At 54.0% G+C, this 15453-nt stretch overlaps 1 protein-coding gene and 1 long non-coding RNA gene across 5 annotated transcripts in view; one reads left to right on the top strand and one right to left on the bottom strand.

The window, feature by feature from the left end:
- Positions 1-1921, bottom strand: part of LOC136792977 (uncharacterized) — an 80040-nt gene extending 78119 nt beyond the window's left edge. The window contains exon 1 of the long non-coding RNA XR_010837640.1: positions 1845-1921. This is a non-coding gene — a long non-coding RNA (uncharacterized lncRNA). The remainder of the gene's footprint in view (positions 1-1844) is intronic.
- PVR (PVR cell adhesion molecule) lies at positions 855-14119 on the top strand. 4 transcript variants are annotated; one of them, XR_010837639.1, is made up of 9 exons: positions 864-1179; positions 3989-4348; positions 5000-5305; positions 6708-6825; positions 7057-7198; positions 9837-9985; positions 10879-11007; positions 12761-12792; positions 13447-14119. XR_010837639.1 is itself a non-coding variant. In XM_059044561.2 (8 exons), the coding sequence occupies exons 1-8, from the start codon at positions 1101-1103 to the stop codon at positions 13513-13515; spliced, it is 1242 nt and encodes a 413-aa protein (XP_058900544.2). In that variant the 5' UTR covers positions 855-1100; the 3' UTR covers positions 13516-14119. The 4 variants fall into 4 exon arrangements, 3 of the variants coding, with proteins under 3 accessions (XP_058900544.2, XP_066874396.1, XP_066874397.1); XM_059044561.2 differs by lacking the exon at positions 7057-7198 and having other exon boundaries at positions 855-1179; XM_067018295.1 differs by lacking the exons at positions 9837-9985; positions 10879-11007; positions 12761-12792; positions 13447-14119 and adding an exon at positions 8317-8520 and having other exon boundaries at positions 872-1179.
- The last annotated feature ends 1334 nt before the right edge of the window (positions 14120-15453 follow it).

The following is a 15453-nucleotide window of genomic DNA, read 5'->3' as shown; positions in this document are numbered from 1 at the left end:
TCTCCCAAGCTCCATATCAGCATAGGGCTCTCTGGGTCTCTCTGTCGCCTCTCGATTCTCTCCCATCTCACTATCTGTCTTGTGTCTCTATCTTTGTGTCTTTTCTCTTTCTCTCTCCCCATCTCCCAGGAGCCATCTCTGAGTGTGTTTATCTGCATTCCTTTCTCATTCCTCTGTCCCTTACCTTGGTCTCTCTCATCTCTCTCCCTTCTATATGTTGCTCCCTAACCATCATCACCTATAGACATGATGCTGTTCTGTGTATTGATCTGTGAATGGTCTGTTTCCCTCCGATAGAAGGGGGACTTCACGAAGGCAGGGATTTTTGTCTGTTTTATTTTCTGTTGCATCCCCTGTGCCTGGAATGCTGCCTGGTTCAATAAAATATCTATGCAATGAAAAATGAATGAGCCATCATTCTCACCAGCATTATTATTTGATGATAACTGTAAAGCAACAGTCGTTGTCACTGTCCTAGCTGTTTATTGAGTACAAACGATATACCAGGAATTGGGCTAAGCAGTTGCTCAAGTCTTACAAACCCTCCCGTGAGGTGACTGCTGTTATCCTGTCCATTTTTCAGATGAGAAAACTGAGGCCTCAGGAGGAAAAGCAACTTGCCCAATATGAACCCGGGGGGGGGGGAGGGTAAGCTTTTGAGCTTAGGAACTCAGGATCTGTCCTGATTATAGACTCGAATCTCTGCTCTGTCCCTCGCCAATCTTGAACTTTAGAAAGTCTCGGAACCTCTCTACGTGCCTCAGTTTCCTCGCCTGTCACATGGGGATCCTTAGATCGAAGCTTCCTCGCATCAGAACCCACCTCCTAGTGATGTTGCCCTAGTGACGCGTGTCAGCGCAGGCGCGGAGGGAGGGGCAGCACCGGAGCCTCCGCGGGAGCCCCGGGAGCGGGCGGGCACCCGGGAGCCCAGTTCTACTTCTCTACTTCTTCCCCGCTGCAAGTCTGAGGAGGGAAGGAGTAGAACTTCCCCCTTCCCTCCACTAGGCTTCGGCGGCTGAGTGACGCCAGGATTCCTGGCCAGGACCTGCGGCGGCCGCGCGACTGGCAGGGCGAGCGGAGGAGGCTGCGGCGCGCCCGGCATGGCCCGAGCCACTCCCTTAGCTTGGCCACCGCTGCTGCTGTGCCTGCTGTCGCTGTTCTGGGCGCCCTCGGGAGCCGGTGAGTGACCCCGCGCGGTCGAGCGGCCCCTGCTCCCCTTCTCCCTCCCCAGCCGCCTGGGCCCGGCCCCCTGGGTCCCCCGAGGCAGAGCGCACGGCCCTTCGCTTTGTGCCCCCCCGCCCCCGTCCCCGCGCGCCCCAGGGACGGAGAAACGCCGGGCCCGGGGCGGACTCTCCTGACAGCTTCCCGGAAAGCCGCCCCGACCTCGGGAATTTCTGAAGGGAAGGGCGGGCCAGCCTCCGGGGATAAAAATAAGGTGGAAGGCGACTCGACTCAACGCCCGGACACCACACCTCTCGACCCCGCTCGCTACAAGCGGACCCTTCTCCCCAGCCCCCAATAACCGGCTGACAACGACAGAGGACGCTTGATGAGGGGGGAGGGAGCCGCAGCACATAACCCCCTTCCCGTTCGACCCCAAATGCCCGACTCTAAGGTCATGGCCATTCATTCATGCATGCATTCATCCCGCACACGTTCATTATAGAGTTCCTGCTGTGGGCGGCCCTCCAAGTTACTGGGGATACAGCACTGACGTCAGACGGCGGTGGGCTCAAAAGAGCTTTGGACGTTTAATACATGTGTGAGCTCAGGAAAATGACCTAAGCTCTCTGTTTCCATAAAATGTGTGTTGGGGACGGGGCAGCGGGTGGGATTCTACCTACCTAGTAAGCCCGAGTCTTGGGGAGACGCCGAGCAAGGTCAGATGCACTGGAGAAGAACAATAATGGTAACGATAATTCACGTGAACGGTAACAACACTGAATGCAGGCTCCGGGAAAGCGGAGTCTGGTCACGTGCCCAAGGTCTCAACCCAGGCTCCGCCCCTCACTTGCCGGTTGGCTTAGGCCAGTAGCTTGAGCCCGCAAGGCTCACTTGCCCCCTCTGACCAAGGGGGATGAAAATACCCGTGCTCCCAGCGTGGCTCTCACGGGCCCTTGGGGAGGGTTGGAGGAGGCCTCACCTAAGGGAGCAGCCCACTGCCTGGCACACGGTGGAGCCTGGGCCTGGCTATGACGCAGAGTACGAGGCCGGAGAGAGGCCACTTCATCCAGTTTCATCCTCACAGTGGTCTTGCCATCAAGAGAAGGAGAAAGAGACTCACTGGCCCAGACCGGTCTTGCCTCGTGGAGGGAGAAAAACCAAAGAAAAGAGGGGAGCCACATCAGGAGGTCATTGCTAGAGCCAGGGTTTTGGACCCAGGGCATGGAGGATGCAGACAGAAGGCAGAGTGGAAGGCTTTCTAGAAGGGTGACATGTCATTCTCAGAGAGACCATCTGCTGAAAGCCTGGGTGTTTTCTTTTCACCCATGAAGCCTAAGCCAGCAGCTCATAAACAAGGGGGTCCCCAGGAGACTCACTTGCCCAGAGCCGCACAGCACGTCCGTGGTGGAGCTGGCATTCGAAGCCAGACTAGCACGGCCACCACTCCACAATGCCCTCGTGTCCAGACCGTGCCCTCCCTTGATACAGCACGCTCCAAGCACCCCGGTCCACTACCTCCCAGCCTCCTCTTCCTCATAACAATAATTATAATATTCACCTGTTAGGGTGCTTGGCATATCTAATCCCTTTACATAAGTTTCCTCATTTAGTCCTCCCAACACCCTCTTAAGTTATAACCACCCCCATTTTACAGATGAGGAGACTGAGGCTCAGAGGAGTGAAACCAGCAGCACAAAGGCCACAGCTAGTGAGTAGCAGGACTGAGAGTCAAAGCACTTAACTCCTTCTCACCTTGTCCCTTATCCTTATTATTATTAATAAGGACGCATAGCATTGTGTTTCTTGATATCGATAAAAGCCAACACATACTGAGGACCTACTATGTGCAGGGGACCCTGGGCAGAAAGATTTTCATCTGGAGCCTGGTGGATGAGAGATCAGGAGTCTTAATTGTAGATGGCCCAGGTTCAAATCCACCTCTGCCACTTGTGCTCTGTGTGACCTGCAGCACAAGACTCTGTGCCTTGCTTTCCCTCTCTATAAAGTAGGGCTGAAGGTAGTGCTAACCTCAAGGAGCTGTTTAAGGCCTGAATGCTGGGAGATGTGTAAAGTACTCAGAACAGCCCCTGATCTTTGTAAGCAACCCGTGAATGTAAACTGTTCTTAGTCCCATTTTACAAACTAGGAAAAAGAATCATAGAGAGGTTAAGGAAACTGCCTGAAGCCTCACAGCAGAGATCTGAGGGGATCCAAAACACTGGGGCTATGATCACCTCCCTTCTTGTGCTAGGATCCCCTACAAACATTTTTCCCAACCCGAGTCCGCACAGAGTAATAGAAGTAATACTTTATTTCATGGATTCTAAGACCTAGAGTTTCTTCCCCTTTCCACACCTCTAAATCCGGGATGCTCTAACCACGGAGAACGGGTCGTGCTGTAAATGACACCTTAAAATTGATGACTCAGGGGTGATGAAAAAGTTTGTGCTGGCTGCACCACATCGTGAATGTACTTACTGCCACTGAACTGTACGTTTTGAAATGGTTTAAGTGGCAATTTTAATTTTTTAACCACAATATTGACCACAATTTTTTAAATTGACGATGCTGAGATAGAAGAAATACGGTAATAACAGCCCGACTGAACGGGCGCGACCCGGCTGCAGACCCAGTCCAGCCCCCCTCACCCTCACCCCTGGATCCGGACTGACCCTCCCCACCTCGGTCCCCCCTCCCCACACACACTCCCAACTAAGGGGCTCCAAGGCCCAGGTGAGCGACCTCCCAGGCGCTTCTCCCCATCCAGATCAGGGACACCCGGGTGTGACCCGCCCCGCTTTCCGCCCCCCCCCCGCCCCCGCAGGGACCAAGACAATCGGAGTGCTGGCTCCAGCCCAGGTGCGCGGCTTCCTGGGCGGCACCACGGAGCTGCCGTGCAAACTGCAGCCGCTGGGGCACAACGTGACGGTGACGCAGGTGACCTGGACTCGGCCGAAGCTGGCGGAGGCCGTCCGCAGCGTGGCGGTCTTCCACCCCATCCAGGGCCCCAGCTTCCAGGAGCCCGGCCGGTTGGAGTTCGTGGCCGCCAGGCCAGGCGAGGAGCTGCGAGACGCATCGCTGGCCGTGCGGGGGTTGCGCGCTGAAGATGAAGGCAATTACACCTGCCAGTTCGCCACGTTCCCCAACGGCGACAGGAGCGCCCGAACCTGGCTGCGGGTGCTCGGTGAGCGGGGGCGGGGGGGGGGGGTTCCAGAAGGGAGGGGTGTGGGGCGGGGTAGGGAGGTAAGCAAAGAGAGGGAAGGGCCCGCCGGGGAGGGAGGGAGATTCCCTCCCGAGCAGAGATTCCACGAGGACAAAAGAAGGAGGTCAGGCAATGATGGGGCGGGGTTGCAGAAGGGGAGATGAGGGGGGAGGGGCTGGAGGACCAAAAGTGAGCAGTAGAGATGCTGCGAAGTAAGATCTTGGAGATTGAGGGCCCAGGGGATGGAGGGGCTGGGGGCGCTGGGGAGCGGGGAGGGGGGCAGTGGCTGGTGCGAGAAAGGGGTGGGGACAGGAAGGGCCCTGGAAAGCGGAAAAGCCGCTACCAGCTTGGGAACCTCCTTTCCTCATCTGTCAAATAGGCTTAGTAACAACAGTGCTGCCTTCATAAAGCTGTCCTGAGGGTCCCGGGAGTTTATCCAGGTGAACTGCTTAGGGCAGAGGCCTCTGTGAGCTGGTGACAGGGGGTCAGTTATTGTTACTCCCTTTGGTGAGGAAGGGAGAGTGGAAATAGACAGACTGGGAGGAGGGGATTCTGATACCCTCTGCTGCTGAGATGTTTGTTGAATGACTGCAGGTGAGGTGTGACCCGTCCGTTTTGCTTCTTTTCCCCCAGCCCAGCCCCAGAACGAGGCTGGGACCCAGGAGATCCCGCTCAGCCAGCTCAGCCTGGAGCCTGTGCCCGTGGCCCACTGCATCTCCACGGGGGGTCGCCCACCCGCCCGCATCTCCTGGTCCCCACCCCTGGACAAGATGGCCAATACAAGCCAGATGCCAGGGCCCCTGCCCGGCACCGTCACCGTCATCAGTCTCTTAACCTTAATGCCTTCCAGCCATGTGGATGGCAAGAATGTCACTTGCAGAGTGGAGCACGAGAGCTTCAAGGAGCCGCTGGTTCTGCCCGTGACCCTCACCGTGCCCTGTGAGTGGACCCAAGTGTGAGCAAGGACAGGAGGGGCTGCCAGACCGTCTCCACCCTCCCCCACCATTGTCTACACTGACCCCCACACACACCCAGGGCACTTCCAACATCACCCCCATCATCCTCACTGGCTTCCCTGATTACCGCCTACCTACGTCCACACATCGTCTACACCGGCTCCCCTGGGCCCCAAACTGTCCTTCATTGTCTATACCAGCTTCTTCTCTTTTTTCTTTTGGCTGCACCACGTGGCATGCGGGATCTTAGTTCCCCGACCGGGGATTGAACCCATGCCCGCTACAGTGGAAGCGCGGAGTCTTAACCACTGGGCCGCCAGGGAAGGCCTATACCAGTTTCTTAGGCCACAGTCCACACTGCTCCCCGATTGTCTACCCCGGCCACTGCCTCCACTGACGCCCCATATGGGCTCCTTTGAGCCCAATCCACACACAGCGCCTCCACCTGCTTCCCCGGGCAACTGTCCACACTGCCCTTGTGCACACCGCTACCCCACTTCCCCACCATCTACACCAACTCCCCTGGCCGTTTTCTACCCTGCCTTACCAACCACCTACACTGGCTCCTCTGGGCCCCAGAGAGTGCTGCCCTCACTGTCTACACCAGTCATTGTAGGCCACCAGCTGTGGGGAGTTGGCACGGTTCCCTGTGTTGTCTAGAGAGGTGCCCGTGACCACTGCTGCACTGAAACCCGGCGCTTTCTACACGGGTTCTCCCAGGCACTCTCTCACACCGACCCACAACACTGTCTACGATGGATCCCCTGGAGAGAGGTCTACACTGGCTCCAGTGTAGTCTATACTTGTCTCTAGCGCACTGTTGTCTACACTGGCTCGTCTATGGGCTGTGTCCTCCCATCATTGTCTATACCGAATACTCCCTCCCCAGTAGGCGCTGTACTGATTCCCTCAGCACTCCCCCACCTCACACACACACACAAACGCCCTGTCTCATTGGCCTTCCCTCTGGGGACTTTGAAAATCTCCCCCTGTTGATCACCTTTGAGTTGGATAAACAGCAGGCTGAAACACGGTCATCCAGGATGCTTTCCTGCGGGACTTATCAGAGCCTTGAATATGCTCCTGTGTATTAGGAGCGCCCAGGACAGCCCAGGTACACCAGGATCTGGCTTTACCCGGGAAAACCAGTAGAGAGAAGCAGGTCCTGAGAAGCCCTCTCTGTGCCCCACCTCCTGGCACCCTGCTGAGGACTCCCAGACATCTAGTCTCAGAGCCGGGTGGGGGTAGAACCCATCGCCCCAGATCCCTCGGAGGCCTCTCCACCTTGAGCTGTTCCCCAAAACCCACCAAGGCCCTTTTCCTGTTGTGACATGGATCCCGATCATCTTTAGGCGTCTCTGAACCCGTGTATCTGTTTCCCCCAGACCCCCCCGAGGTCTCCATATCCGGCTATGATGGCAACTGGTACATCGGCCGTAGTGAGGCCTCCCTGCACTGTGACGTCCGCAGCAAACCAGAGCCCACAGGTTATAACTGGAACACGTGAGTTCCTGGGTCAGCTGGAGGAGGGGCTGGGGACCCAGCTACCTGGGTCCTGAGAGATGAGGGGGTTGGGGGCCTCGACTCCTGGGTCTGAGGGAGGAAGGGTGTAGGCAGGAAAGTAGAAAGAGAGCAAGCAGTCAACTGTCGGCCCCCAGGAAAATGTCCGTCTTGCATGCACAGAGTTTATGAGGTGCTTTAGTCCAGGTGTGCTGACACACCTGCTCTTTGCAGCGGGCCTGCTGTACTTAGCTTGAACCCACGTGATCCCCACAGTCCAGGCACAGTCTGCACTATGGCCAGGCCTGGATTAAAGATTAGCTGGGCCGCAGGAGCTGCCATCATCTGCCCGGGCACACAGCCACGGGGCACAGAGGTGAGCCTCCCATCGGCGTCTCGCTCCCAACCTGATCCCCTTAACCTCTGGGCTGTGCCACCTCCCCAGCCATCACGTGTTACCTGCCCAGTCACCTCTCACAGAGCAAATGCTGTCCCGTCCCCGTTCTCTTGACTGAGGGGCAGCGCAATGAGAAAATCTCCTCAAATTCATACCGAGGCCGGGGTTACAAGTGGGGGAAGATAAAGGCACAGGGGTAAATTGTTTTATGTAATTTTTTAAAAAATTATTTATTTGCTTGCTCCGGGTCTTAGTTGTGGCACGCGGGCTCCTTAGTTGCGGCATGTGGGATCTAGTTCCCCGACCAGGGATCGAGCCCGGGCCCCCTGCACTGGGAATGCAGAGTTTTACTCAATGCACCACCAAGGAAGTCCCATGTTTTATGTAATTTTTATTGGGCCTTTTTTTCTTATTTCAAAAATAACTTAGCATTGTAGAAACTTTAGACAATATGGTTATGAGTAAAAAGAAGAAAACAGCACCTGTAGTCACGTGCCCAGTCACCTCCAGAACACTTCCAGTTACCCTTTGTTATATATCCTTCCCGTCTTTTTTTCCAATATTTCTAAACAAAAACTGTGCTGTATGTACAATTTAAAATGTTTTCCTTTATCTCATGAACACCTCTCCATGTCAAGGCACCTAGATCTATTTTCCCCCAACACTTTATGAGGAAAATGTTCACGCATACAGAAAAGTTGTAAGAATTTTCCAGTGAACACTCAAAAACCCCACCACACGGATTCTCCCTCTGATATTTTCATGTGCGTCTTTATCACATGCCTGCCCACCAGCCCATTCCTGTCTCCATCTAGCCAACAGTCCTTATCTTTTATGCATTTCAAAATACCCACAGCCCCCTTCTTCATGGCGCTGGGATTCCATCATAGATGAGCCCTTCAGTGATTTAACCAATCCCAAATGGGGATACGGAGGTGCTCTCCTGTTTTCAGCTATGCAAATGCCATGGTGCTGAGCGTTCCCGTCTGTCCATCTCTGTGGACAGCCACAGTCGTCTCTCAACGGTTGGCCGGAGGAACTGCCGGTCGAAGGTTTTCAATTGGTATTGATGGCTGGCCGTTACCTCCCTGCCCCAGCGCGCCACGATTCAGGCTCACGGGCCACGGGTTTCCATGCCAGCTCTGCAGCCCAAATCCATGCCTGCGTCTCCTCCATCCATTAAACCAGTGTTCCTTGACTGCTTGCCGTGTGCCAGATGCTGTCGACCCACAAACCGTGGTAAATAAAATAGAGCAAATTCCCTCCCCTCTCAGAGCTCCCATTTGGATGGGGGAGAGAAACAATTAAACAAGATAACATGGGAATTCCCTGGTGGTCTAGTGGTTTGGATTCTGCGCTTTCACTGCAGGGGCCCGGGGTTCAATCCCTGGTCGGGGAACTAAGATCCCACAAGCCGCAGGGCGTGGCCAAAATAAAATATATTTTTTTAATTTTAAAAAGTAAACAAGATAATGTTGTGAACAACAGAGTGTATCGGGTGGTGATAAATGCCATGGAAAAGATAAAGCAGAGGAGGAGGGTGAGAAGGGGGTCACTGCGGTTGAAAGAGGGTGGCAAAGGAAGGCGTCACAAAGGTGACATCTGAACAGAGGCCTGAAGGAGGTGAGGGTGGGCTGTGTGGGTACCGATGGGAAGGGCATTCCAGGCATAGGGAACAGCATATGCGAAGACCCTGAGGTGGGAACATAACTGGAGTGTTCGAGGATCAACACATCGGCCACCATGGATATAGAGGCGAGAGCAAAGGGGTCAGTGGCATCAGGGAGCCAGCTTGTGTGGGACCTGTGCCCGTGCTAAGGACTTTTCCTTTACTGGAGGGCTCTGGACAGAGGAGGGACTTGGGCTGACTTAGTTCTTTTTATATATATATAATTCTTTTAAATTTTATTTGTTTTATTTATTTTTGGCTGCATTGGGTCTGCCTTGGTGCGCGCGGGCTTTCTCTAGTTGCGGCAAGCGGGGGCTGCTCTTGGTTGAGGTGCTTGGGCTTCTTCGAACCCGTGTCCCTTGCACTGGCAGGCGGATTCTTAATCACTGCGCCTGGACCAGGGAAGTCCCCGAGCTGACTTAGTTCTAACAAGGTCTCTCAGATGCTGAATGGGGGACAGAGCGGGGTGGGAGTTGGGGTGGAAATAGGGAGCCCAGTGAGAAGGTTCCCCCAGGAGTAGGGGGAACCGACCGGGGTGGTGGCCGTGGTCCTTTGCTCTCGCCTCTGTATCCACAGTGGCCTCCTTATAGCTCCTCAAACACTACAGTTATGCTCTCACCTCAGGGTCTTCGCATATGCTGTTCCCTATGCCTGGAATGCTCTTCCCATCGGTACCCACACAGCTCACCCTCACCTCCTTCAGGCCTCTTCTCGGGCCCTGAGGAGTCGTCAGACTCAGGCTAGATTTTGAAGGTGGGGCAGACAGGGTCTGCCGATCGGCTGGATGGGCGTGTGAGAGGCAGAGCTGAGGGGCCTCCAGGCCTGCTCTCAGCTTGTACTGTAGATGGCGTGAGGGTTTCTGTATTCCTGGCATACAGTGAGCGCCCCATCTCCTGTTATTCTAGGCCTCCAACCGAGGCCACTTCCTCACCCATCTGTCTCTCCTAGGACCATGGGACCCCTGCCACCCTCTGCTGTGGCCCAGGGCGCCCGGCTCCTTATCCATACCGTGGACGAGTCCATCAACACGACTTTCATCTGCCGTGTCACCAACGCCCTAGGGATTGGCCAGGCAGAAGTGACCGTCCTGGTCACAGGTAAGAAGCCCCCTGGGTGGGGAGAACAGAAAGATCAAAAGAGGAAATCGCAGTAGGATTCCCTCTGAAGGAAGAGTTTAGAAGTGGTCCCTGGTTAAACGAGTCCCTCAGCTACAAGAATGCTCTCTAGATCCCATCCTTCCCCGAAGCCCCCTCATGGAAGGGTCAACAGGATCAGCTTTACTCTCTGTTAACTCAACATCTGTACCATTGGAACCATTGTACAACCACCTGGACACAGACCCTCTGCAAACCCAGGCTGGGGTAGTTGCGTGATGCCTTTTCCCAATGGACTCAGGAAGGCCTTTCCAAGTGTATTAGACAGAACTCTATCATTTGCAGTTGATAGAAGCACAACTCAAAATAGTCCAAGCAAAAATGGGACTTTATTGGAAAGGCACCTTCAGGTATGGTTAGATCCAAGTGCTCCAACTATGTAACCCAGGAACTTTTCTTGACCTCTCTTGTCTCTGCTTTTCTCTATGCTGGCTTTATTCCCTGGCAGCCTTTCCCCTCAGGAAGGTAAGATGGTCCTCAGCAGCTATAGGCTCACAGCCCACCAGTTTAGAAATCCCAAGGGAAAGAATACACCACTTTCAATAATCTAGCCAAAATCCCAGGGCTGACTCTCATTGGCTCAACTTAAGTCACAGACCACCCCCACCCCCATGAACCAATCACAGTAGCCAGGGAGAATGGAATGCTCTGATTGGCCAGGCCCAGGTCAAAGTCCCATCCTAGGAACCAGAGGGTGGGGTCACGTCCACCTAAACCATATAGACTGAGGGAAGCAGAGTGGTAGCTTCCTTTAAAAACAAAAGGTAATATTTTGGGGGCAGGTAAAAAGCCCAAAGTCGCTCATCTTAAATCTCTGCTTCCTTCTCTTCCTGCAGGACTTCCCAGGGAGCCGTCACATTCGGGCTTGTCCTCTGAGATCATTATCTTCCTGACTTTCACTATCATCCTGCTTGGTCTACTCCTGCCGGGGCTCCTGATTTATTTCTGGAAATCCAGAAACGCCCGTGAGTCCCCTCTTTTTTGCAACAACCCCCGCCTGTCTGCCATAAATGAACATCACCACAGCCAACATAATTGAGCACCTACTATGTGCCAGGCTCTGCACTAAGCCTTCCACGTGGCAGCCTCTCACTGAATCCTCATCCCAATACCATGAGGTTCCCTCGTTTGACAGACGAGGACACTGAGACCAGGCAGTTTGATTCATTGGATCAGTGATTCATTTTACAAAGTGGGAGCAGCTCCTGTAGGTCCTTGAAGGCCACAGTAAGGATTTGGCTTTTAATCCAGGTGACCCAGGAGCTCCTGCCGGATGGATGGAGGGTGGAATAACATTTAATCCCCACCCCAGCTTTCCTCCATCTGTCTTGCTCACGACTGGCTCCCTCCCTGCTCTCATGGAAAGGAAGGGGGTGGCAGTAACTGGTGCCCTGATCCTGAGCTCTAAAAGGATCTGACGTTCTCTCACCTCAAGGGCTTTGCAAGCCTGTTCTCCTGCCTGGAGCAGCATCCCCACAGCTCCCTCTGGCAAAGCCCTGCGGCTAATTCTGTAATCAAAAGAGCTACATTTTGCTGAGCACTTTCTCCATGCCAGGCACTTTCTGCGCACAACCCCCTTGAATGCTCACAACCACCCTGCCAAGAGAGTCCCGCTATGAGCCCAATTTAAAGATAAGGAAATGCTTGCTCAGAGAGGTGATGTCACCTGCCAGCTGGCACACAGTTGGAAAGTCAAAAGTAGAAGGCAGTTCTGTTGGCTACAAAGCTTTGTTCCTTCAACCACTAAACAAAATGGCCTCCTCACATCCCAGCGGGAGGCCCCCTCCTCCAGGAAGCCCTCCCTGGTCTTTCCCAAAATGAGCCAAGCACCTGCTCTGGGCTCCCCCCACCCCAGCCTTGCCCACTCAGGGACATCACTGTGTGGGGACTTGTCTGTCTCTCCAGTGGACTGCGGGCCCCAGGAGGGCAGAGCTAGAAGTGTCATGGTCATGACTGTGTCCTCAGCACCACCTACCACAGGGTTGGGCACAAAAGAGGCATGTAAGTGTTTGCTGAATGCATGACATCCAGAGCCAGACTGCCCGTATCTGAGCCCACACTCTACCACTTTATTGCATCACCATGGACAAATGCCTTACTCTCTATGACTCAGTTTCCTCCTCTGTGAAATGGGAGTGACCATACCGTATAACAGAGGTACAGTACTTAGTGCAGCATTTGGCACACAGTAAGCCACACACTGGGTGTATATATAAGCTATGATTATTATCACTATTACTAATATGCCTATTGTTATTACCACAGGCACCATAAGAGAGGGATTTTTGTCCGTTTTGCTCACCACATCCATATCCCCGGCACCTAGAATGCACCTGGTGCAAAGTAGACATTTTCTATTTGCTGAATAAATCCCTGTTTGATGGTTGAGGACACCGAGGCACAGAGAGGTTAGGTCAATTACCCATGGTCACACAGCTGCTAAAGGACAGAGCTGGGATTTGAACCCTTCCATCTGGTTCCAGAGCCTGCGCTCAGTAAATATTCATGTATACTTAATAACTGAGTGAATAACTAGATGAAGCCTATACCCCAGTTGTGTTTTATAAACGTAGAAACCATTTTGGGAAGCGATTCCCCCACATCAATAGCAGAGCCAGGACTTAGAATTCAGGGGGCCTGGTCACCCACACGTGCCTCCTCTCCATACTTTCCAGCATTGTCATTCACTTCTGACCACTTCTCCTCCTGTCTCCTCAGGTTGGAACCTGCACAGCTCGTCTGCTAATGGGGTAGGTGTGGTGATGGAGCTGAGGAGGGTATGGGGGAATTCTGCATGAACCATAGATTGATCACTGTGGGCTTTCCCAAGGAGGGGCCAGGCCCCTCTGGGCACCTGCAGCACTTAACCAAAAGCCAGCATGGCCTCAGGAGTCAGGTCCTGGATCTTTTCTTCAAAGGCCTAGAGCATCAGTTCCCAAACCCTTCCTGCTGGGCAGAATCCCCTGTAAGGTTTGCTGAATCGCAGGTTCCGGGAACTCCCTGGCGGTCCAGTGGTTAGGACTCCACGCTCTCATTGCCAAGGGCCCGGGTTCAATCCCTGGTCGGGGAACTAAGATCCCACAGGCCACACGGTGTGGCATGCATGCATGCATGAATGAATAAATAAATAAATAAATAAATTAATTAATTAAAAACTGCAGGTTCCTGGGCTCCACCCCCTGAGAGTGGTCTGGTGGGTCTGTGCTGGTGCCTGGGGACCTGAATTTTCATAGGCACCCCATCCCTCCCCTCCCTACTCATGACCACACCTGGAGAGGTGCTGCACGGGCCTCCAGGGGCGGGGAGAGGAGCAGGCCTGCAGCTCTTTGTGTGCTGGGCTTCAGCAGGAAGAATTGTTTCGGAAGGGCCTGAGGCTAAAGTTTGTGTATTCCCCCTTCCACAAGGTCATCTATTCAGCTGTTGGCAGTAACGCCAGCTCTCCCCAGGATCCACCGACAGAGGGCACCAGGTGACAGCATCGGGACTGAACGGAGAGAGTCCTCACCGGAGCTGGTGAGGAAGTGGGCCTCGCAGCTGGACACCCACCCCACCTCAATGGATGACGTCTCCCTCCAAAGAGACTGGCCACCCTTCCCGTGCCAGACCTCAAGAATGTCCCCTCTGCCTCACAACACAGTGGGTGGGTGCAAGTCCAGGGGTCCTCAGGACCAACCCTCAGGTTGAGTCACTAGTATAAGGAGTCACAAAACTCAGGAAAGCTGTTTGCCCACGGCTGTGGTTTACTGCACCGCCAAGTGTGACAGACAGAACTGTCTGTTGGAGAAAATACCTTAGGGAGAGAGAGACCTTGGGCCAGAATTCAGGGCACGAGCCGCTCTGCAAGAGAAAGTGAGAAGGATCGGGGCTTCTCTCTAGGCAGATGGGAGAATGCAGAGCAGAGAAGGACGGGAAGGAGATGCGACCCAGCAGCATGGGAGTGGCAAGGGGGTGACAAGGCCAGTGGGGCTCCACAGCGTCAGGGACACAAAGGGAGACTGGTTGCCTTGCTGCCACATAAACCCCTCGCCCATCCCCAGCCCCCAAACACCTCATTAAAGTTTATTTATTACACCTCGAGTGGCTGTGTGCCAGGGGATCTTTTGTGGGGATTGACGAGGGACAGAGTTTTGCGTGGACCGTCACCATGTGAGACAGAACCAAAGGCGTGGAGGGAAGACCTTGAATCGAGAGGCCACAAGGACACGAATCCGCAGGGTTCTCAGACACCCGGGGGAGAACATGTCTTACTTCTCTCTCTCTCTTTTTTCAATTCTTTGAACTGCAAAATACGGGCATACCTCGGAGATATCACGGGGTCAGTTCCAGACTATCGCAATAAAGCAAGTCACGCGGAGTTTTTGGTTTCCCAGTGCATATAAAAGTTATGATGGGGCTTCCCTGGTGGCGCAGTGGTTGAGAATCCGCCTGCCGATGCAGGGGATACGGGTTCGTGCCCCGGTACGGGAAGATCCCACATGCCGCGGAGCGGCTGGGCCCGTGAGCCATGGCCGCTGAGCCTGCGCGTCCGGAGCCTGTGCCCCGCAACGGGAGAGGCCACAACAGTGAGAGGCCCGCGTAACACACACACACACAAAAAAAAAAAAAAAAAAAAAAAAAAAAAAAAAAAAAAAAAAGTTATGATGGGGGCTTCCCTGGTGGCGCAGTGGTTGAGAGTCCGCCTGCCGATGCAGGAGACGCGGGTTCGTGCCCTGGTCCGGGAAGATCCCACATGCCGCGGAGCAACTGAGCCCGTGAGCCATGGCCGCTGCGCCTGCGTGTCCGGAGCCTGTGCTCCGCAACAGGAGAGGCCACAACAGTGAGAGGCCCGCATACCGCAAAAAAAAAAAAAAAAAAAAAAAAAAAAAGTTATGATGGGAATTCCCTGATGGTCTCGCGGTTAGGATTCAGCGCTTTTACTGCCACGGGCCGGGTTCAATCCCTGGTCAGGGAACTGAGATCCCACAAGCCATGCGGCACAGCTAAACAGAAAAAAAAAAAAAAGTTATGTTTACACTATACTGTGGTCTATTAAGTGTGCAATAGCATCATGTCGAAAAACAATGTACACACCTTAGTTTTAAAATGCTTTATGGCTAAAAATTGCTAACCATCATCTGAGCCTTCAATAAGTCGTAATCTTTCTGCAACAGTAACACCAAAGATCACTGATCACCATAACAGATATAATGACGAAAAAGTTTTTGGGCTTCCCTGGTGGCGCAGTGGTTGGGAGTCCGCCTGCCGATGCAGGGGACGCGGGTTCGTGCCCCGGTCCGGGAAGATCCCACATGCCGCGGAGCGGCTGGGCCTGTGAGCCATGGCCGCTGAGCCTGCACGTCCGGAGCCTGTGCTCCGCACCGGGAGAGGCCACAACAGTGAGAGGCCCGCGTACCGCAAAAAAAAAAAAAAAA

The sequence above is a fragment of the Kogia breviceps genome, chromosome 18 (genome assembly GCF_026419965.1).
Source record: "Kogia breviceps isolate mKogBre1 chromosome 18, mKogBre1 haplotype 1, whole genome shotgun sequence".
In the NCBI taxonomy this organism is placed as follows: domain Eukaryota; kingdom Metazoa; phylum Chordata; class Mammalia; order Artiodactyla; family Physeteridae; genus Kogia; species Kogia breviceps.
This window is presented reverse-complemented; position numbering and strand designations above follow the sequence as displayed.